Genomic DNA, 21,920 nt, shown 5'->3' with positions numbered 1-21,920 from the left:
CTTCCGTGGCTTTTTCAAGTTCTTTGTGGTTTCCTATTGGGCTGATTCACAGATGGTAGTTGTGTGTAAATACAAAACTAGATATGCAACTTCTCACTTCTCACTTCTTCTTCGCCCGTATCCTGTGCACACATCATTGCTATTCGACTGGTGGCAAAACACGGCTCTGCATTACTGTTACAGGTAAGGAGATGATTTATGATTATTGTCAGTTTGGAGTTACCCTACATTTGGATTAAACTATCAAACATTTAGGTAATTCACTAACATATAAGCTCTAATAATTTTGTACTTAGTCATGTAGCCATGTTTGGTACACTTTATTGTTTAAGTGAACATGCAAATGAATTTTTCTGCAACAGAGCAAAGTGTCTTTGGCAAATGAAGTTACAAAGTCGCTAACTGGGTTTTAAAGGCAGTATCATTATCAGTATACATTTAATTAGATTGTTATAGTTTATGATTGGTTGACTTTTTTCATGTTCTGGTTGATTTTACCTTTTACGTATGTACACACAGACACATACACAGGGATATGTTAGTTCTACTATATAGCATTTTTATATGCTATACTAGCAAAAAAAGTACCTCTTGAATGTAATTATTCTTTTGTTGATGTTAATGAAAATGTAATCCTGCTTGCTTGTTACACTGACGTTCCGCAAGAGTAGTTCCTCTTTCTAATGTGTAATACACACATGATTCTGCATATGATTTTATAACGTTATGTCACATTTTTCTATTTGCATTCTTAGTTTCATTATGATAATTTAAAAAGTCACTAAAACATCATGTGAGTGAACGAAGGCTATCATGTGGCTGTCAATCGTTATAACAGGCTGTTTGTGTCTAATTTGTGCTGGACCAGGCCGATCCTCTGCGCAACAACTATGAATGTTTCCGGGGAGGAGGGAGAGAGCTTCTATGGCACTTCTGGAGCTCTGTGGAATTATTCTCTTTCCATTTTTTACATCCTGATTTTCATCATCGCAGTGCCTGGGAACATCTTGGCTCTGTGGGCCTTCTTTCACCAGAAAAGCACATCTCCATCAAGAGTCTTCCTGAGAAACCTCTCTGTAGCCGACATATCTTATGTCCTCGTCTTACCCATGCGCATAATTTACCACCTATCTGATAACCACTGGCCCTTTGGACACATCATCTGTCAGCTGTTAGGCTTCTTGTTCTATCTAAACATGTACTGCAGCCTCTACTTGATGAGTTTCATCAGCCTGGACAGGCTCCTGGCTGTGGTTATACCTTTAAAGTCACAATCATTCAGGAAGCCTTTGTATGCAAATGTAGCGGTTGGCATACTGTGGGTGATAGTTATTGTTTGCATGAGTCCTACACTCTTTTCTGGAAGAAAACAAACCAACTCATCTGGCATTTGTAACAAACTGTACTTAGAAAAGACAAATCCAACAGCTTTAATTTCCACTATTGTGGCATTTGCAATTCCCCTCGTCACTATAGTGGTTTCATACATACTGATCCTGCTGAAACTAAGAACAGTGCAGCAAAATGAAGAACGACCGGTGAAAGACAAAGCTATAAAAATGATTATACTTATTGTGATGAACTTCCTGTTCGCATTTGTGCCCTACCATGTGTGCAGAATAATCTACATTCAACAGCAGAGCTTTGGAAATATTACTGAGGGGCTGAGAAAAGCCAATCAGATAACATCTGCACTCACCTGTATCAGTGGTATACTGGATCCTGTCATGTATTTCTTTTTGAATCGTCTATACAGGAAAACATTTCTTAAGCTGTTCTGTAAAAATAGGGAAGATGTCATATAAAAAATGCAAACGGGGGAAAAAATGGAGGTAATGCTAACCATGTTAAAAACATCAGCGTGGTTCCTATAGCACCTAACCGCAAATTAGACAAACTGCACTTCCCCTGATTCATCGACTTTGAAATTGTCAGAATTAGCCAGTACTTGTTTAGGGAACTATAATAGGTCAAAGATAATTTGTCAGTTTGGGACCTGTTAGCTTTCTGGCACTGAAGACTGAGACATTTTTTTAAATTTATTTACATTTTTTGAAATTCTGTTTTTATTTTATTCTATTTTTAATTTTTATTCTCTGAATTACTCAGAAATCTTATCCCCAAAGGAGTGAAACATCTAAGCTTCTGCTTTACGATACTTTATTTGTCTCACAAAAGGTAACTGAAAGTCTGTGACCTCAGCGGAAGTAAAAACAATTGTTGCCTCTTGCAGTCTATTTTGGTTCCAGAGTTCAAAGTTTGAATAAAGAATCCTGGTTTTCATGACAAAAAAACCCTACTTTAATAATCACATTTCATTGTTAAGAAATAGTGTGAGTGTGTGTGTGTGTGTGGGGGGGGGGGTCTGGTAAGAATGCCAAGAGGTTAAATCCACATCAGATGCAGAAGCGTTATTAGGCAACTGCATTATTCAGCAGTAGAACTGTGGACTGCTAAAGTTTCCTTTCTGCAGTCTAAATGCGTTACCTAGTGGAGCCACGTGGTACATTATAAAATGAGACAGAGGGTTAAAGATATAGATAGTGTGGTGCTTTCAGTGCCTTAACACCTACAAAATGTTGCTAAAAATAGATGATGCAACAACGTGATAAGCATGCCACTGTTTTAGCTTTTGTGATGTTGTTGGGATCAAAACAAGAAGAAGAATGTGCACATTTTCAGAAATCTAAATGGTGTGTTTACAATGGCCTCAGTAGTGTAAAATATGCAGCACAACTGCTCAGGCCTCCCAGGTGAAACGCTATTTTACAGGTTTGGTTTCTTTGTGTCAGGAAGTTGAAGGTTCTCTGTGTGTTGTTGGGGGTTTTGTCCACTTTACAAAAAGTGTACCTCATTTAGAAGCTTTAGCACCTAATTATCGCTTATTTTGAAAATAAAATTAATCATCTGAATATTAAATAGTTTGCTCGTAACTTTCTTCAGAGTATTTGTCTAAGATTGAAGAAGTTTGCAGCAGATCAAATCGACCACTTGATGGTGACAAACACACAGAACAGTTGGTTTTGTGATTGTAGATTATGTCATAGTAAAATAAACAATATAAATACCTTATTTGATATTTGACACAAGTAGAACATTGAACCAACTGATAGAGTAGTTTTAACACAGTTTTTAAAAGAGCAGACCTGATGATGTAGACTATAAAGTAAACCTATTACATGAAGTAAAATGTTGTAATTTGTTTCAGAAAGGTTTACAAGATGGTAGTGAGACCTACTTTGACCTGGTCAGTCAAAGTGAAATGCGCAGAGGAGGCATAGATGATGTATTTCCTGGGTACGGGGTGAATATGGGAGTGCCAGGCAAGAGGAAAAGAGGAAGACCACAAAGAAGATTCGTGGACGTGGAGAAGCAGGACCTGTAGAAGGTTAGTGTGAGAGAGGAGGATGCAAACTCCTCTCTCACACTAGAGGCAGATGATCCACTGTGGCGACTCCTAAAGGGAGCAGCTCAAAGAAGATGACGATGATGATAAAAATAACAATGTTTTAAGCACTACGTGTTGGGGCAGATTTTATTACATCATGAAACGCAATTCTTTGATTACCGAGAGATGGGGTAATTCCCATACCTTTGAGGGGAATAAACTTCTGTTGTTTTTGACTTGTGCGGGTACCCGTATTTTCTCCTTGTTACCAAGGCAGCCAGGAAGAAGCTGTGAGGGGAGCGGACCGTGAGTGTAGCTATTTGTTTAACCTTCATTTGCCAAACTTGGGCGTGTAGGCAGTTTTCTTCTCAGCTAAAACACTTTACTGTGCCGTTGCTTTAGTTTTTACATTAATAAATGACGCAGTTAGGGTGTTGAACCGCTCCAAAACTTAATGTTAACGAAGCTAACTAAGTTCATCTGGATTTGTTGCTATTAGTCGGGTATGCTTAAACCCATTTCGATAGTAACTGCAAACGCGTTGCTTTGTCATTTTTTCAGTTCTTAATAATAAATACATGAATAAATAAATACAAATAATTCTAATGCTACCTGTTGCTTTTGTGGAAAGAGCTTAGCCTTTTGCTTGTTGTTGTTTTACGAGACGGCCTGGAAAAAAACAACTTAAAGATCAGAAATGCCAGTGACAAACCATCAAAAAAAGATTTCCTTAATTGACACTCCATCCCGCCCCGTCTTTTATTACACAGGAGCAGCTATGAGCATCGAAAAAAGCTGAGCAGTTCTTTTTCTCCAACTTATTTGGCCACCATGGGCACCGCATCCTCTATGGTGAGCCCAGGGGAGGTTATCGAGGACGGGTATGGGGGTGAAGGCGGGGAAGCCTGTGAGATACCCGTCGAGGTGAAGCCCAAAGCCCGATTACTGCGCAGCTCTTTCCGCCGAGGACCTCGTGTGATTGGGGCCAGTTTCAAATCCACAGCATCTGTGGATCTAGAGTATGCTGCAGAGTATGAAAGACTCCGTAAAGAGTACGAAATCTTCCGTGTCAGCAAGAACAACGAGATCTCATCCATGCAAAAGAAGGAAGCAAAGCTGGATGAGGAGAACAAGAGGCTGAGAGCAGAGCTGCAGGTGATAATGAACAAAATGCACAAGGCTTATTCTAACTTCACTGAAAAAGTTGTGGGCTTTGGATGATTTAATGTGACGGTGGGATGCTGCTATTTTCAATGTCACCACAGGCTCTGCAGAAGACCTACCAGAAGATCCTCAGAGAGAAAGAGAGTGCTCTTGAGGCAAAATATCAAGCTATGGAGAGGGCTGCCACATTTGAACATGACAGGGACAAAGTAAAACGTCAGTTTAAGGTACATCATAGACGTAGGCAGATTAATACCAAAGTTGGTATTGTTATCAGATTGATACTAGTGATCAAACATCCTCAAACAGTGCCCACTATGGAAAATGTCTAAATCTTAGTGGTCATTAAAATGTGTTTGTATAGAATTTGTAAATTTATTGACACATTTATTGACACATTGCTCTCCGCTACACAATCTGGCTTTATAGGTTAAAAGTATCAGAAATACTGACCCTGCGTTTGTTTGGTATCGGATCTGTACTAAAATTTGCAGTATCCCACAGCACTAGTACACTGCATCACGCCTCATTTCACAAGAGGGTGAAAGTTCCCCCTAATACCTCACATGTCTTTCTTTTACAATCATCAACAATAAACAAGCATAAAATGATCAAATTTGAAGTCAAAGTCAAAGTATGATAAAAGTACAATAACATCCATTCATCTTAGTTGACCCAAAATTTTGGCTCTGGTTGTCCAAGCCCTGACACAGCTCTGTGCCTCACAGTTTGAGAACGATTGTGGCATTGCATTCTTTCTAGTATTCACATTTGCAGCTTTAACCTTTTGGCAAAATCACCACCAGATTTTCCGGGAGACAAAAGAAAAGGAGATACAGGATCTCCTGCGGGCTAAAAGGGACTTGGAAGCCAAACTTCAACAGTTACAGGCTCAGGGAATCCAGGTTTATGACCCAAATGACTCAGATTCCGATGACAACCAAACCACTGTCACTGGTAAGACAAAAATTCACACTATTGGGGACTTTTTGTTATTAAGCCATCAATCGGTTCTGCATAAGTTTTCCTGTCCAGCAAATATGATGATAAAACACCACAGTGATTTATTAAATGTCTTCAGCTACAGGAACACAGTGCGAGTACTGGACTGGCGGTGTGCTGGGAAGTGAGCCCTCTATGGGCAGCATGATGCAATTGCAACAAACATTCAGAGGACCAGAGTTTGCACACAGTTTAATAGATGTGGAAGGGCCCTTTGCTAATGTGAGCAGAGGTAAGGAAACTTTGAGAGGGAAGAGAGTGTTTCTGAGAAACTGACCTCTAGATGACCTAGTTATTGTGATTTTTTTTATTAACATCATTCTGTTTGCAAGCAGGTATTTTTGAAGCACATATTCACTAATCTCTTCATGGGCATGACTTGTATATTTTACCATATGTGTCTGTCTTTGTCAGATGATTGGGATGCTGCTGTGGCGAGTCTGTTGCAGGTGTCACCTCACGTTCCCCAGGCCTTGTGGAGCAACACAGTCCGCTGCTACTTGATCTTCACCCAGGAGACCAAAGCTGAGCTGGATATATTTATAAAGGTCGGTAAGATGAGCACTGTAAAAACTGTAAATATTCTGTTTTCATGTGATGTTGTTGTACCACTATAACGCTGCCCACTTTTACGTGGCTGTTTCTTGGACATGGCTTAAAGTAACACAGTGATAGGACTGTAGCGTTATATTATGAAAGGCTGAACTAAGCTAAGATAAAAATGAATGACTCGATAAATATGCCAGTAAAATCATTATTTGGATTTTTTTTTCTTTTTAATTTTGGACATTTTGTATTTCATTGAGTCAGATCCACTCATAGAATTTTAATTGAATCAAATTAAAAGAAAAAACAAAACTTGATTTTATCTTTGAGAAAATCTGTGTGTGGGATTGTGGGTTTAAAATGGCAGTTTTTGTGAAAAATACCTTTAACCTTATTATAACCTTCTACCTTATTATTAATCAGGTCTGGGAAAACTGTGCTTAATGTTTTAATTGCAGAAACACACCTCTGTATTGCGGCGAATATGTGAGAGTCTAGGCCATTTCTACCTTAATGTCTTCTTCCCAGAGGAGAATGCGGCTTCATACGCTGTAGAGCGCAAGCAGGAGATTGAAAGGAGTTCTCTGTGTGTTCTTCTTCTCAAATCTACTGTCCCTAGGTATGGTGAGTTTAGGAAATTGATAACCTTATAATAAAGATTGCACACAAATTATTTTTTTCTCGAAAGATTAACGAAGGTTTGTGTTTAATATTCATGCATAATACATTGCCGTAGCTCTGTGGTGGAGGATTGTGAAGAGGCTTTTGTTAAGAATCCAGATGGCCGTCCATTGGTGCTGTATCTTAGGACCGAAGAAGATCACAATTTAAATGGACCCATCAGGCAACTGCTCGAACGGGTCAATGCTGCAGACAAGGCTGCTAAAATCAAGGTACTTATATGGTTAATAAGTTTAGAAAAAATTTTTTTTAGTTTCAACCCATTTCATGCAATGCATCAGTATAAATAAAATAATAACTGTGGAGAAAAAGCTGATATTTTTCTGTTTATTGTCTTTAAATGCAATCTAATACTGTGTCTGTCCCAAACCTGTTTTGAACATTACTAGGTAGTGGATCATAGTGGCTCTGCAGAGGAGGGGGCCAGTCTGATTTATGCTCAGCTAGAGAAAATCATCAAGCAGGTACAGACTGTCTTTTAACATCCTTATTTTTATCAATTCACAAAGCTTAAAGTCTGTGGTATAAGAATTAAAACTGAAACCTTTTTTTGTCTGATTTTTTTTTCTTTCCTGCTTCATCCAGGAGTTGCTGTGTCTTGAAGTAGCAGACGTTGAGTCTAAGGACTCTGGGATGGACGAGGGGTGCGAAGAAGACTCGGGAGATGTGCTGTGGGACCTACATGATGAGCAGGAGCAGATCGAGGCCTATCAACAGGCTTGTAGCGGCACCACCTCACAATTAAGCTTCCAGAAGGTACTTCAGTTCTTACTGATCCCTTCAATCTTTTGATTTTGTCTTCAAATCCTACTTTTCATTGATATTACTAATGCTGTGATGCATCAATGACCTCAGTATATAGATCGTTTGAATGACATGATAGCTGCTCCCCCTCCAACACCACCTCTCCTGGTATCTGGGGGTCCAGGCTCAGGAAAATCTCTTTTACTCTCCAAATGGTAAGAACTAATTTCTTCAGTTAATTATAACGTATCCGTCATGAATTCCTCTTAAATAAAACTGTTGTAAGTCTTTAATAGGTTTCCAAACTTTTAAGCAGTACATTTAGAAATGTTACAAAGTAATTATAACCGTTCAACCTTCTCTGTTTTCTTTGTATTGTTGTAGGGTCTTTACCTTACAATATAAAGCGCCTTGAAGAAACTGTTGTTGTGATTTGGCGAAATATAAATAAAACTGAATTGAATTGAACTCTCCAATCACTTCAGGCCAACACTCTTGCACCCTTGGGAAAAAGAATCTTGTTTTATATTATATATTAAATGGACAAGTATGTTCTTTTTAATGATCTGGAATATTCTGGACCTTTTGCATGCTTTGCCTGCTTTGCTAATTAGTCTTGAATTCTCTTCAGGATCGAGCTCCAGCAGAAACAATCCCCCAACACCTTGTTTCTGTATCATTTTGTTGGTCGGCCACTTTCAACAAGCTCAGAGCCAGTTCTCATTATCAAACGCCTCACAGTTAAAGTAAGGGATATCTCTGATTGCTTCTTGTTAATGCTTTCTTACACTGATGACTCTGCATTATTAAACTACTGAAAGAAACAGTTTTTATTTCTGTCTGTTTTCAAACAGCTGTTGCAGCACTTCTGGTCCATTTCCGGCTTATCCATGGAGCCCAGTAAGATCTTAGAAGAGTTTCCCCGCTGGCTTGAAAGACTGTCAGCGCGCCATCAAGGAAACATTATCATCATCATTGACTCCATTGACCAAATACAGGTTAACAGCCTCTACAACTATATAAAATTCAAAATTCAACTCAGCTGGGTTTACTCCCTGCTGTATATTTTTGTCTGTACTACTGTTTGTCCCCTTTTGCTCTAGCAAGCAGAAAAACACATGAAGTGGCTAATTGACCCTCTGCCTGTCAATGTCAGAGTGGTGGTGTCTGTCAATGTAGAGACTTGTCCTCAGGCTTGGAGGTAATACACAATCGGTGAATTCCCAGTATCCCAGTATTGGTCAAAATGGCTATTCATATGCTTTTCTGCGACTTTGTGTGTTTAGGTTGTGGCCCACACTCCACTTAGACCCACTGAGTCCCAGAGAGGTCAGGAGTATAGTCAATGCAGAGTGCCAGAGCATGGATCTCAAACTTACTAGGGATCAGGTCAGTTGTGACCCCTTCACAAGGTCCTTCAAAGACATTTAAAAATCCTTAGCAGCAGTATGTTTGTTTGTTTTTTAAAGATTGTGATACCGGAATGTGTGTATTTTGTTTCAGGAGAAGAAGCTGGAAAGGCACTGTCGCTGTGCATCGACATGCAATGCATTATATGTCACACTGCTGGCAAGGATGATCACCAGGTTCGCCACCTCTGCTTTCACAATTATAAATACATTATTAAAAAAAAAAAATAAAGAAGTAAATGAATGAAAAAAATAAAAACCTTCAAATCCAGCATGTATCCTCTGCAGAGTTGGACAGCCTGTTTGACCCTTTTAAATTATTTTAATTTTAATTGTTCGCTTCACAAAATAGTAACCTTTTTTTTTTCTTTTTGAATAACTTCGATTTTGTTTGTTTTGTTTTGCTGCTTCCTAACAGTAGATCCTGTGGGTTGCTGGAGAAGAGCCTGGAGCAGTGTCTGCAGTGTCAGGACACCATGTCACTTTACCGCCTGGCACTCAAAATGACATTGAACTCTCTCTGCACAGACAGAGAGCGCCACATTATGAGAGAGGTGACTTAAACACAGATTTTCCCGTCCTTATTGCTTTTAGTTTGAAATATGTGTGTAATTTAATTTGGCATCAGAGAAACACATACCCTTTCTGGTTTTGATGTGAATGTGAAAATTTTTCTTTATTTGATGTTTTTTTCCAATGTGTAGCAGAGGAATAGGTGATTGTTCTTTGTCTGCCTTTAGATACTGGGCCTTGTATGTGCCAGCCATAATGGAGTGAGTGAATCAGAGGTACTAGATCTTTTCCCAGAGGTAGAGTTGCCTGTCCTGTCCTCTCTGCTGTACCTCTTGAACAGACTCTGCATTGTAACACTCCGTTGTGGACTCATCAGGTTTCAACATCTACAGGTAATTAGGCTTCTTAGTCGGTAAAATGATACAACAGCATCAATAAAAACAAAATGCATAATAGAATTAGGCTGCAATTTAGCATTTTTCATCTTTCTGTTTTTCTGACAGGCTTGGGAAGCTGTGAGGCTAGAGTTTCTGACTGGAGGAAGTAGCTCCACCACTTATAGAGAGAAACTAATTCATTACTTCAACCAGCAACTCAGGTCCTGCAGAGATCCACACAAATCACACGGCTCTGTCAGAACAACTCATATCAATCTATATGTGTGTGTGTTTTTAGCCAGGATCGAGTGACGTGGCGTGTCGCAGATGAACTTCCCTGGCTGCTCCAGCAGGAGGAGGACAAACCTAAACTGCAGCTCAGCCTCTTGAACTTGTTTGTCTCTCAAAATCTCTACAAGAGGTACATGTTAGTGTTGCCTGAAAGCATGCATACATACGAGGCGTTGTCACAAAGCCTGATGCATTTCTTCAGCTACTTTGCCAAAGATGTGTGTTTTGTTTTTTAGGGGTCATTTCTCTGAGCTCTTGGCCTACTGGCAGTATGTCGGCAAAGACAAAAGCTCCATGGCCACCGAGTATTTTGACTCTCTGAAGCGCTACGAGAAGAGCTGCGAGAGTGAAGACAGCATGACCAGGCTCGCAAATCTGTATGAGACTTTGGGACGTTTCCTCAAAGATCTGGGCCTCCCTAGTCAGGTAGGGTGAATGGTTGTAATATTAAAAACACTATGTTTATTCATCACCACACATCTTTTCCTGCCTAGTCTTAAAAGGCTTAAATTTTGCCTACATTGTCTGAAGAAGTCTAGTCTTTTTTTTTCCTGCTAAGAATGAGCTCATGGTAATTGTGTATATGTCTGATTCTGTTTATTTTTTATTTGTTTAGGCTGTAGCACCTTTACAAAGGTCTCTTGAGATTAGAGAGACAGCCTTGGATCCAGACCATCCCAGTGTAGCTCGCTCTCTGCACCAGCTGGCTGGAGTTTATGTCCAATGGAAGAAGTATGGAAATGCTGAGCAGCTGTACAAGCAAGCCCTTGAGATAAGCGAGAATGCCTACGGCGCCGAGCATGCCAGTGTGGCTCGAGAACTGGAGTCACTCGCCATGCTCTATCAGAAGCAAAACAAGTAAACAGGACTATCTTGGGGCTAATGTTATGAAATTGCCGTTAATAGTTGCAGGTGTTTCAGTCAGGCTATATCTTCATTAAAGACAAACACCAGCTGTTGTGATTATTAAAAAAATTCAGAGGACTAAATCACACTCTGACAAGTCAGGATTCAATTAAAGAAACACATTTAAGAGCTAACATCTGGTGCTTTTGTTCAGGTATGAACAAGCAGAGAAACTCAGGAAGAGGTCTGTGAAGATCCGTCAGAAAACTGCTCGACAGAAAGGTCATATGGTGAGTGTCGTTCTCAGATTCCTACACACTTAGTCATACTCCTTTAATAAGAGATATTGGATGTCTTTTATCTACTCCTCCTTTCAGTATGGCTTCAGTTTGTTGAGGCGCAGAGCCCTGCAGCTGGAAGAGCTGACCCTAGGAAAAGACTCTGCAGACTGTGCCAAAACTTTAAATGAACTGGGTGTTCTTTATTACCTCCAGAACAACCTAGAGTAAGGAAACAGCACCTAGCATGTCCACAGATTTTGCTTTATAATATTATAGATTCTCAATGCCCTCGGTGTATAGTTCCAGTCTAGTACCTGTACTTCAAATGATCAGTAATATGTGTGTGTGTTTTTTTAAATTCCATCAGCTCAACTAAAATCCTTCTCTTTGCCCTCACCAGTGCAGCCAAGGTGTTTTTAACCCGCTCTTTGGAGATGCGCCAGCGGGTCCTCGGTCCTGATCACCCGGACTGTGCTCAGTCACTGAACAACCTGGCTGCACTGCACACTGAAAGGAGAGAATATGAAGCAGCTGAGGACATGTATGAAAGGGCTCTAGACATCCGCAAGAAAGCCTTGTCTCCTGACCACCCTTCTCTGGCATACACACTCAAACACCTCGCCATGCTCTATAAACGCAGAGTAAGACAAATGGCACTCACATGATACTTTCTGTTGATGTTATCTTGAATTAGGCAAATGATTTCACTTCATGTGTTTTGTTCAGGGGAAACTAGAGAAGGCTGTTCCACTTTATGAGCTCTCGCTGGAAATCAGGGAAAAAAGTTTTGGCCCCAAGCACCCCAGTGTAGCCACCGCACTGGTCAACCTGGCAGTAATCTACTGCCAACTGGTGAGACTTACCCTGCTTCTGTTGTCTCAACTGCGCACTGCAGAATTGCATACCTCAATAAAAAAAAGGGATCATCTTACTTAAGAAAAAATAGCTATATCCGACTTCAAAACATTACATTAAGGAAAATGTAAATCAAAATAGATTATTATGAACATTTATTCACAAAATTAAAGTACTTCTTATACATTATACATCAAGGCGATTGGCAAGAGTCAGTCAGTTCTTTCTACACAGCACATTGAAACAGTGATCGATGCTTTTATTTCATCCCGTCTGAACTACTGCATGTCACTTTATGTGGGAGTCAGTCAGTCATTGCTCTCACATCTGCAGCTGCACAACTGATAACAGGAAATCGTAAAAGAGAGCATATAACCCCTGTCCTGGCCTTTTTCTTTTTTATGTTTTTTATTTATATCATATGTATTTATATTATCTAGTAACACTGTAAAGCGCTTTGCATCAGCTGTGGTTGCTTTATAAATAAAGATGATGACTTATATGGGATTTTTACAGTTACTAATGCATGTGAGTACTACTCTTGAGTACCGCATCTTAGACACAGCTGGTTAAATTTTTTGAACTTTATGTTTATTATCTATGTTGTGATCCTATCAAATGTTATATTTACATTTTTACTCTCACATTAATAAATGTAAAGTACAATTTTCTTCCCCCCTTCGACATATTATGATGCACATAGAATGAGTATGTAAAACAGTAATCGTAAATAAAGGCAGGCAAGGGCAGTTACCTCTGCTAGCAAGTAAATTACTTATAATAAGCATATTTAACTTGTATTGAACCAGTGAATTTAAATGATTTGTATAAATTTTTATTTGTCATCTCACTGACTGTTAACATTTTAGGTTATGCAGAGCAAAACTAACTGTGATTTCTTTTGTGTCTTTGGCAGAAGAAGCACAGCGATGCCTTGCCCCTTTATGAACGAGCACTGAAAATCTACGAGGACAGTTTGGGTCGCTCTCATCCACGGGTTGGGGAGACTCTCAAAAACCTGGCTGTGCTAAGGTACATTAGTGAGTGAGATTTAGCAAAAGTTTAATTATGAATAATATGTTATTGGTTACGTTATAAATTTTATTTCTTAATTTACATTTCAATCTAGCTATGAAGAGGGTGACTTCGAGAAGGCAGCAGAGCTTTACAAGCGTGCAATGGAGATCAAAGAGGCAGAGCCATCATTAGTGTGTGGTAACGCCCCATCTCGCCATTCCTCCAGCGGAGACGCATTTAGTGTGAGAGGACCTGCTCCCCTCCCACATGCTCAGAGGTGACCCTGCTTAGGGTTGCAGCTGATTAGTAATGGCTGTTTGGACAGCTCTAACTATTATACAGTGTTACTGAAATCCTTTGATTTCACCAAAACTAATTTAAAATTTAGTCATCACATGTGGGTGAAGGTACATACTGTACCTGCCAAAAGGAATGTGAACTTTACAGTATTCATGTTTAAAACCTGCATATCTGCCAGTGGTGTTTTGCATGCAGTCATGTGTAATACACTTCAGAAATCAGTTCTTTAACAGGCTTTAAACTCAGGTCTACACTACACTAAACTCAAATTTCAGCTTAGCCTAGATTTATTTGTGGGTATGAAGTCACTCCAGCCATAAAAACATGCTTAATTATGACCAACTTTGTATGGTACAACAGGTTATATTATTATATTCACATTTGAAATGTTAGTTTTTCAATCTAGGCATTCAAATTGTTCCGTGTGAATCATGCTAAACACCCAGTACAAAAGGGCGTTAGTGAGAACGTGCAGAAGAAGAAACATTAGAATGTGAACTCTCCTGATGATGATTAACACGACTGTCAGATCCCAGCACTTTGTTTTTAAATATACTTTGTTTACATTATGAATTTTATATATATATTTTAACGTTTGTTACATACAATGCATATCCAACAGTGTTTTGAGGAAGGAAAACTTGGACCATTAAGTAAAACACATGTCTGAAGAATCATTATCTGCAGCTGATTTAAGGCTGTGTTTATGCAAAATTAAGTGCACATGCATTTATTCAAAATAATTATAGGGTCTTACCAAAGACATCACTGTGACATATAAGGCTTCAGGTACAATACATTAAGGCCAAAAGGGACACATTGTACCAAAACCTATTGCAAGATACAAAATGTTTTACTGCTTGCATCTATTCATGTATTAATACCATGTTAATAACATCTGTAAAAGCTGTATAGGAAAATAAAAATAAAGTCCAACATGTCCATCTAATAAATACTTTATTGAGACAACTTGAACATTGTTCTGTGATGTTACAGGAAACATTTCTTCTTTTTTTGTGGATGTTGAAAAGTTGGGACGCACATTCGGTAAGCAAAACACTAACTGATATCTTCAGGTTTATTGATATGTAATTAGAAAATGTTCCCATTTCAAGTGCTAAACATTTTACCATGTCAGCAAATTACATATCTGATGTTTTTGTGTGTGTTTTTTTTCCCGGCGTGTGAAATACCACAAGCAGCATTGCATTCCACGTCTTCAGCGGTTAGATGAACTCATTCTTTAACTGGTTGTATCGTACAGCAATTAGCATTTTCACAATGATGTTGGAATGAACAGGCAGGAAAAGGTTAGTCTCATATTAACAGCAGAAATGCACCTTCAGATTGTTTCCTACAGTTTTTTCATCTGAGCCATTAATTCTTCAAGGCTCTGTTCAGTCTCCTCCACTGTCTCGCCATCTGCTTTTTCCTAGTTCAAAGACGAGAAAACAATGAGTTGAATTGGGTTCATAGACAAGACCAAACACTAAAACATTACAACAAAATGCCGCTTTTTTTAGAAATGATCTTCAAGCCCAACAGTACTCTCCACAGTAATTTCATTTAAAAGCAGTATGGAATGAAAGTAAAACTGAAGAGTCACTAAAAGTCACTTAGTGCTGTAAATATTTGACTTCACCATTATTACTTAAGGCAAAAAAGTATTTGATATAAATGTCAGTATATTTTTTTAAAATTAATGAGTCTACCCATACAGGGCTCCTAGTTTCAAAGTTTCAAAGCTGTGGTATCTTAAAGCGTACTAACCTCAGTTGGAATGGTATAAGCCACTGTGATGCCTTCTGGGAGGTCGGGCACAGTACCTGAAGCAGCCTTTAACTCTTCTTCAGTCACCTCTGATACCAGCTCAATACCTGCGCACCACATTTTTGTATATTAACACACATTAACACAAAACAACAACACAAAAACTATGTTACATTTAGGACACTGTACAAGTTTCTTTTGCTCACCCCATTCATTGTCTTCATGTACAACCTCCTCCTCTTCCTCTACGACCTCCACTTTGGGCCGCTCTGCTTCTGTCCTCTGAACAGAAAACAAGTGAGTAAGGTTAGCTTTTCTAACACTATATAAAAGCAGTAAGAATGGGACTTTAATCAGTCTTGGAATCATGTTACATGAGCAAACAGTGAGCACACACACACCTTGTACTCCTCCTGTTGTCTCCTGCAGTGACGGTCATTACACTGGGGGTTAGCTTTCATTGCCATGGCAGGGAAGAAGTCCTGCATGGCATTGTAGCCAAGATAATAACTAACAGTACCAAACTTCAGAAGATATCTGGAAGACAAAACATTTAATAAATAATATTGAACTTCACTTTACACTTTTAGATTTGAACCTGCCCAGAAAAACATGAAAATAAACCTACTTGAGGACATTTTGCACAAGGAGACCTGCCACAACACCCATGGTTGTTGGTAAGCTGGCAGCACACACACCCTCCCGTTTTAGGGTCTTCTCATCAATGTTGGCTGCCACCACAAGTGGAGGAGCACACTAAGAGAGAGGGTGTTATATGGTTTTAGAATGCAACTACATTTTTCTGTAAGAGCTGGACGTCATCATATTGCAAAGATATGTTGTTGTTATTTAAGTGTGAGCATACAGCGAAGCAGGCCGTCTCCCCAGGAATGATGAGCTGGATGTGTCCTGACACAGCATTTTCACTGACACCAGACTCCATCCAGATCTGACCTAGTTCATTGCAGGCCTGAAACAAACATCAAAATGAATTCAACTTGTAAGAGTTACATGTATTTTTTTTTTTTTAAATCTCTTTTTTTGTGACATTGACATGTATACACACTCACTGTATTGATGGCCATTCTGGCCTCAAAGTTGTCCACACAGCTCAGGACCAAATCCACTGGTTTTCCTTCTTCCAGCCCTCCATGACTGAAAACACACAGTTATTTGCTGGTGCAAAAAAGGGACAGAGGAAGAAAACTACAAAAAATATACAATATGAATCCTAACCTGATACAATCCATGAAATGTGTAAAATTTTCCATCGTAGTAATGTTGTAGTTATGGGTTTCAAATGACACGTCTGGATTGATGTTTCTGTTTGGGGAAAAGGGAAGTTAGATATATTTGAAAGAAACTGAATGGCTTTGGTGGAAAAGTGGATGTCTGTTAACAACAGTGTACCTGAGTGTGTGTTCTGCTGCTTCCACTTTGCTGAGGCCTGCTTGGTGAGGCTGGAAGAACAGCCTGTTCATATTGGCCAGCTCTACTTTATCATAGTCAAAAAGGAGCAACTGGGATGCCACAAAATGAGAACAAGCCACGGTAAGAGTAAAATCAGCACAGATGGACATGGATTTAAATTTAAATCAAGTAAAAGTGAAAGATAATGAAAGCTTCTATTACCTTACCAATGCCACATCTAGTGAGCATTTCAGCTGTCACACTGCCAACTCCCCCAACTCCAACCACAGCTACTGTGAATGTCCGAATTCGCTGTCAACAAGTTTATAAACAATAATTACTCACATTTCTCAACACAAAAGCCTCCAACTTTGCTTTGATAGCTACAGTTGTGAACAGAAATTTACATACACTCATCTTGGGGATGAATGTCATTACGTTTGGGCTTTTCAGCTTCACCCCAAATCAACAGCTAGATGGCTGAACCTTGACAAAATTGGGTGTTCCAGCAGGACAATGATCCCAAACACACATCAAAACTGGTTTTGGAATGGATAAAAGAACTAACATTAGGCTGCTGGAACGGCCATTCCCAAAGCTCCGAACTCAACCGTGCTCAAAACGTTTTAGTTATATATACACATGTTTAAAATAAACTCTTTTCTGTCTCTCTATTTAAAATTAGTGGACTATGCCTAACGGCTGTTAAGAGTGGCCAAATATCCAGTGAGAGTTATGGCAAAACCTAGCTGAGGTTCAACTGGCAGAAAGACATTTAACCAAGTATTAGTACTAGTAGTACTTATTTATTTACTTAATGTATGTTTTGAACCTGTGTGGATTAGACAAAATCCAACATGAATTCAATCTTATGAACCCAAGTTTTGTTTTGTAAATGATTAAACATGTATCTTACTCATTCCACCCCAGAAAAAGAACAGATCAAAGAAATCAATAAAAGCCCCAAATCACCACGACATTCATGGCCATAATGAGTGTAGGTAAACATCTGTATGTAATCATGCTATTATGAATATCGGGTTTGGGTTTCTATAAACATATATCGCTAGATAAAGGTAATTTAATGTTGTAACAGCAGTTTTTCTTTATTGTTTAATATGAAATATGAACTCTTGGAAGGGAGAGTAACCAGAAACCGTGCAGTATTAAAAAAAGAACAACTTTGAACATACCTCGTAATCATCTACGATGCCCATTCTCTTTAAAGCCATGAGGCGACTAAAATAAAAACACAGCTGAGATTAGCTTGTGGTGTATGACTCACAGGAAGGCGTCGGCTCTCAACATAGTGAGCCGTCTACACAAAAATCAATTAAAAGACCATATAATGAATACATTTAAAAAACAAACTTACCTGTACGGGTTGGAATCCACAACTTCAGCGCTCATTTTGTCAATTTTCGGTCTATTTAGTGCCTGACTGTGAGCATCTTCCGCGGCACACTGCTTCTGCTTACACTTTATCAGCTCATTCTCCAACTCTCTCACCCTCAACTTCAGCTCCTCCACCGTCGCCATCAGGAAAACAGTCGAAGGCTAAACTATGTAAAAGAAATAATAATGCTGTACACAAAAACGTAAATTTAAAAACCCTACAGGGATCGACACAGAAAGTACACGTCTTCGCTGCTCAAACCAGCTGTCAGGATGTGTGTTCCCGTTAACAGTGTTCGTGCAGAAAACGACCTAAACACCCTACAGTGTTCCCACTTCACCAGTGGATTGTTTAAACCCTTATTTTATTATTTTATTTTAGTATCGAAAATCTTCTAGTCATTAGGTTTTATAATTTTATAAATTTGTGGCAATAAAATAACTTTTAAGGGGCGTTACCTCGTTGTGCCTATCGATAAACGGTCCGACCATCATATCAATAATGCTAAACGTAGCTAGCGCAACGATACATCTGACAATGATTAATCCAGAGTTATAACTGCGAAATGGAGGAACCGACCACTCCTGTACGACAGCAGCATAAATTCAATGTTGGCAGGCTTCAGAGATATCTGACTGCCAAGACACTTTTGTCAAACAATGACACCCTGACTGTAAGACAGTACAGGTAAGGTAGCCAGGTCTGTCTTCATTTTGTAGTGTCAAAGTTAATCTTGTGCAAATGTTTCGCCTGCTGATAACATGCTAGGGACACTCGCTTATCTTTTCAGTGCTGGTCAGTCAAACCCAACTTTCCTAATCCAGACGCCGTCAAACAGTTATGTTCTCAGGAAGCAACCCCCAGGTGAGCTGTTGCCAGGAGCTCACAAGGTAAGGCTCCCCCCACAGTTATTGTAGTTTTGGTTAAAAAATAAATAAAATATTGTTAATGTCCTGAGTTAGTTTCCTCACTTAAATTTTTACTATTTTAAATGGATAGGTTTAGTTTGTTTTTATGTGTTCTATAACTAATGCTTCCTCGTGCTGTCTGTGTTTTAGTTTAGTTTGGGTTAACTGGTGAATCACTCACTCAGCACTTATCCAGTTCAGGGATTGCTGGAGCCTGCCCAGCCATATGTTTTCAATACGTGCTTTAATTAATTCTCATTATTTTTGGCAGCAACCACAACCTCAAGTGGTAAACAGCAAATAAGTCAATAAATAAACTGGGGGATATTTTTACATTAGGATTGCGTGTAGGTTAAGATGACCTGCTGAAGATCATTCCCAGCGAGACAATGGGAAAGAGGTGATTTAAGTGACTTTTAAAGTGGTATGGTTGTTTTTGCCAGACAGGTTGGTCTGAGTATTTTAGAAACTGCTGATCTACTGGGATTTTCCTGCATATCCATACCTAAGGTTTACAGAGAGAATGGTCAGAAAAAGAGAAGATATTCAGTGAGCAGCATTTGTTTGCTCTGAAGTGCCTTGTTGATATCAGAGGTCAGAGTAGAATAGACTGACTGCTCTGAGCTGATAGGAAGGCATAAGCAACTCAAATAACCACTTGTTCCAACCAAGATATGCAGAAGAGCATCTCTGAATGCACAACACGTCGAACCTTGAATTAGATGGTTTACAGTAGCAGAAAATCAAACCGGCCCACACAGTCATATTCAATACAATAAAGCACGATTGGGATGTGGTGGAACCAGAAATTCAATCATAGATGTGCAGCTGACAAATCTGCAGCAACTGTGTGATATCCTTTCAGTATTTATAAAAAAATCTCTGAAAAATGTTTCCAGCACCTTAATGACTCTGTGCCACAAAGAATTAAGGCAGTTGTGAAGGCATAAGGTCGTCTAATCAGTACTAGCAATGTGTACCTAATAAAGTCGTCATCGTTTATAGTTTGGTTTTATGGTTGTATAATAACCTTGTTTTGACCACTGAAATAGTTGACAAATACAGACAAAACACAGTGGTTTTGTGCATCAGGTAACAAGTCACAAGTTTATTTTTCAGCCTTGATTTTTTTTTTAGTGAGAATTGTTTTTTTTTATATGGTTTGACTGCAGGATTTACGTATTTGACCAGAAATGGGAATATGTGAGTCAGGGAGCGCTCAATGATAAAAAAATAAGCTCAAAAGTTTTACAAAAATGTTCCTGGCCACAAATCTGAGCGGTCATTAGACGACCATGTAGCAGATTTCCTGGAAACAATTATGGAAATGTTGTTTTTTTATTACGTGTTTAGGATATAACCAAGTTGGCTATGTTTAGTTATAAAAATTAAGCTATTTTTTTTAATAACCCGAATGAATATATTTATATCTAATGAAAGCTTCATACGTGTTACTTATGTTTAATACTAAATGGTGCTTTACATTTACCATCTGTGCACAAACACTGTTTTGTGTGACCTTGTAACTAATTGGATTTAATCAAATGAAAGAGCTCACTTTTCCCCAAATGTTTGGGAAAGTAGCACGTGATCATATTAGCTTCACTCAGTGGGTGAAGTTTCTCATAGAAGTGGATTTTTCTGCTTCGTTCACAGGTGGACAGGGAGTATCGAGTGCAGAAGGCCCTCTTCTCTGTTGGTTTCCCCGTTCCACAGCCCCTTCTGCACTGCGCTGATATTGAAGTCATTGGAACAGAGTTCTACTTAATGCAACATGTGAAGGTACTTTTTTTTTGCACTTAGGAGTCACAAGTCCCTGAATCTAATATTTTTTTCTAATGGTTTTTTCTAAGATGAAAATATTATTTTTGTTTGACGGCAATCGTGCAATTCTGTTTATTAGGGGCGCATATTCAGGGATCTTCGTCTACCTGGAGTGAGTCCAGCAGAGAGAACAGCTCTGTATGTGGCTGCGGTGGAAGTCCTGGCAAAGCTGCACTCACTGGATCTGCCATCAGTGAACCTTGAAGCATATGGAAGAGGGCCAGGTTATTGCAGGAGACAAGTGAGTTAACACAACATTCATTAAATCGAAGTCATTTTACTGTTTATTTGATCTGGAACTTAGTCACGATTTGTGAAATTAAAGAATGTCTTTTTATCTGTAAAGGTTTCCACCTGGACCAAGCAGTACACTGCAGCGGCCCACCGAGACATTCCAGCCATGAATGAACTGTCTGATTGGTTGATGAAGAATCTACCAGCCAGTGACAATGAGGTGACCCTTGTCCACGGAGATTATCGACTGGATAACTTAATATTCCATCCAACAGAGGTACACTTTGTCTGATCTTTACTTTTAGACCTTTGCTACATTTGTCTGTGAATACTTCACAAAGTCTGTTTTGTGTGATAAGGCGCGTGTGATCGCTGTGTTGGACTGGGAGCTTTCTACCACTGGACAGCCCCTGGCAGATCTGGCCTACTTCCTTATGCCACAATACTGGCCTGCAAGTCTCAGCGTTATCAGCACGATGGGCAGTTTAAAAGGAATAGAGGGTAACGCCAACAACTGTTGATAACTCTGACAGTGATTAACATTTATAGACAGTGGAAAAACAGATTTGTTGTTTTCAGAAATTTGTATTTGATTATGATTTTATATCTGTTATTTATTTGTTTATGTCTGCTCACAGTCTTGTCCCTCTGGTCTTATTCCTCAATGAGCAGGTATCCCAACTGTGGAAGACCTGATCTCCATTTACTGCAGGTGCCGGGGGATCCCCCCTGCATTGCCACAACTGAATTTCTACTTGGCCCTGTCTGTCTTTAAAATGGCAGGAATTGCCCAGGTTTGTACCAAATTTCAACACTAGGCTGATTTTCTTTTTTTTCTTTTTTTTACTGGCATACAGTATTGTGCAACTCACAGCTCCATACCTCATTTCCTCAAATTTAATTAAAAGTTATAGACAAGCACATAATGTAGTCACTTAATCTTTCATTAAAATTAAGACTTTTT

General features: G+C 39.1%; 4 protein-coding genes across 5 annotated transcripts in view; 3 read left to right on the top strand and 1 right to left on the bottom strand.

The window, feature by feature from the left end:
• The first annotated feature begins 37 nt into the window (after window positions 1–37).
• Window positions 38–2,877, top strand: LOC147322069 (uracil nucleotide/cysteinyl leukotriene receptor). Its single transcript, XM_086306415.1, has 2 exons — window positions 38–183; window positions 869–2,877. The coding sequence occupies exons 1-2, from the start codon at window positions 53–55 to the stop codon at window positions 1,803–1,805; spliced, it is 1,068 nt and encodes a 355-aa protein (XP_086162541.1). The 5' UTR covers window positions 38–52; the 3' UTR covers window positions 1,806–2,877.
• Window positions 2,878–3,545: 668 nt separating this feature from the next.
• nphp3 (nephronophthisis 3) lies at window positions 3,546–14,723 on the top strand. The gene is made up of 28 exons (XM_086306379.1): window positions 3,546–3,694; window positions 4,159–4,543; window positions 4,654–4,779; window positions 5,359–5,509; window positions 5,634–5,786; window positions 5,969–6,102; window positions 6,559–6,719; window positions 6,837–6,993; window positions 7,171–7,245; window positions 7,367–7,537; window positions 7,637–7,740; window positions 8,157–8,271; window positions 8,380–8,523; window positions 8,629–8,726; window positions 8,812–8,914; window positions 9,029–9,111; window positions 9,353–9,488; window positions 9,675–9,839; window positions 9,951–10,045; window positions 10,123–10,245; window positions 10,352–10,541; window positions 10,732–10,973; window positions 11,176–11,251; window positions 11,339–11,466; window positions 11,643–11,883; window positions 11,969–12,094; window positions 13,014–13,129; window positions 13,227–14,723. Exons 1-28 carry the CDS (start codon window positions 3,546–3,548, stop codon window positions 13,393–13,395), a joined length of 4,116 nt encoding a protein of 1,371 aa, XP_086162505.1. The 3' UTR covers window positions 13,396–14,723.
• uba5 (ubiquitin-like modifier activating enzyme 5) lies at window positions 14,355–18,842 on the bottom strand. 2 transcript variants are annotated; one of them, XM_086306389.1, is made up of 13 exons: window positions 18,449–18,842; window positions 17,970–18,156; window positions 17,788–17,833; window positions 16,817–16,906; window positions 16,595–16,704; window positions 16,421–16,507; window positions 16,255–16,339; window positions 16,050–16,154; window positions 15,813–15,940; window positions 15,586–15,721; window positions 15,391–15,466; window positions 15,185–15,291; window positions 14,355–14,846 (listed from the first exon to the last, which is right to left on the bottom strand). In XM_086306389.1, the coding sequence occupies exons 2-13, from the start codon at window positions 18,131–18,133 to the stop codon at window positions 14,769–14,771; spliced, it is 1,212 nt and encodes a 403-aa protein (XP_086162515.1). In that variant the 5' UTR covers window positions 18,134–18,156; window positions 18,449–18,842; the 3' UTR covers window positions 14,355–14,768. The 2 variants fall into 2 exon arrangements, with proteins under 2 accessions (XP_086162515.1, XP_086162514.1); XM_086306388.1 differs by lacking the exon at window positions 18,449–18,842 and having other exon boundaries at window positions 17,970–18,361.
• The window catches only part of acad11 (acyl-CoA dehydrogenase family, member 11), a 20,574-nt gene continuing 17,008 nt past the window's right edge, over window positions 18,355–21,920 (top strand). The window contains exons 1-7 of the mRNA XM_086306385.1: window positions 18,355–18,677; window positions 18,781–18,880; window positions 20,555–20,680; window positions 20,802–20,963; window positions 21,069–21,233; window positions 21,316–21,457; window positions 21,629–21,750. Coding sequence (XP_086162511.1) covers window positions 18,556–18,677; window positions 18,781–18,880; window positions 20,555–20,680; window positions 20,802–20,963; window positions 21,069–21,233; window positions 21,316–21,457; window positions 21,629–21,750 — 939 coding nt within the window. The 5' untranslated portion in view covers window positions 18,355–18,555. The remainder of the gene's footprint in view (window positions 18,678–18,780; window positions 18,881–20,554; window positions 20,681–20,801; window positions 20,964–21,068; window positions 21,234–21,315; window positions 21,458–21,628; window positions 21,751–21,920) is intronic.

The sequence above is a fragment of the Aulonocara sp. 'chitande type north' Nkhata Bay genome, linkage group LG9, assembly GCF_057382095.1.
Source record: "Aulonocara sp. 'chitande type north' Nkhata Bay isolate Kocher_YH1m ecotype deep benthic linkage group LG9, A_spYH_male_GT1.1, whole genome shotgun sequence".
Classification (NCBI taxonomy): Eukaryota; Metazoa; Chordata; class Actinopteri; order Cichliformes; family Cichlidae; genus Aulonocara; species Aulonocara sp. 'chitande type north' Nkhata Bay.
This window is presented reverse-complemented; position numbering and strand designations above follow the sequence as displayed.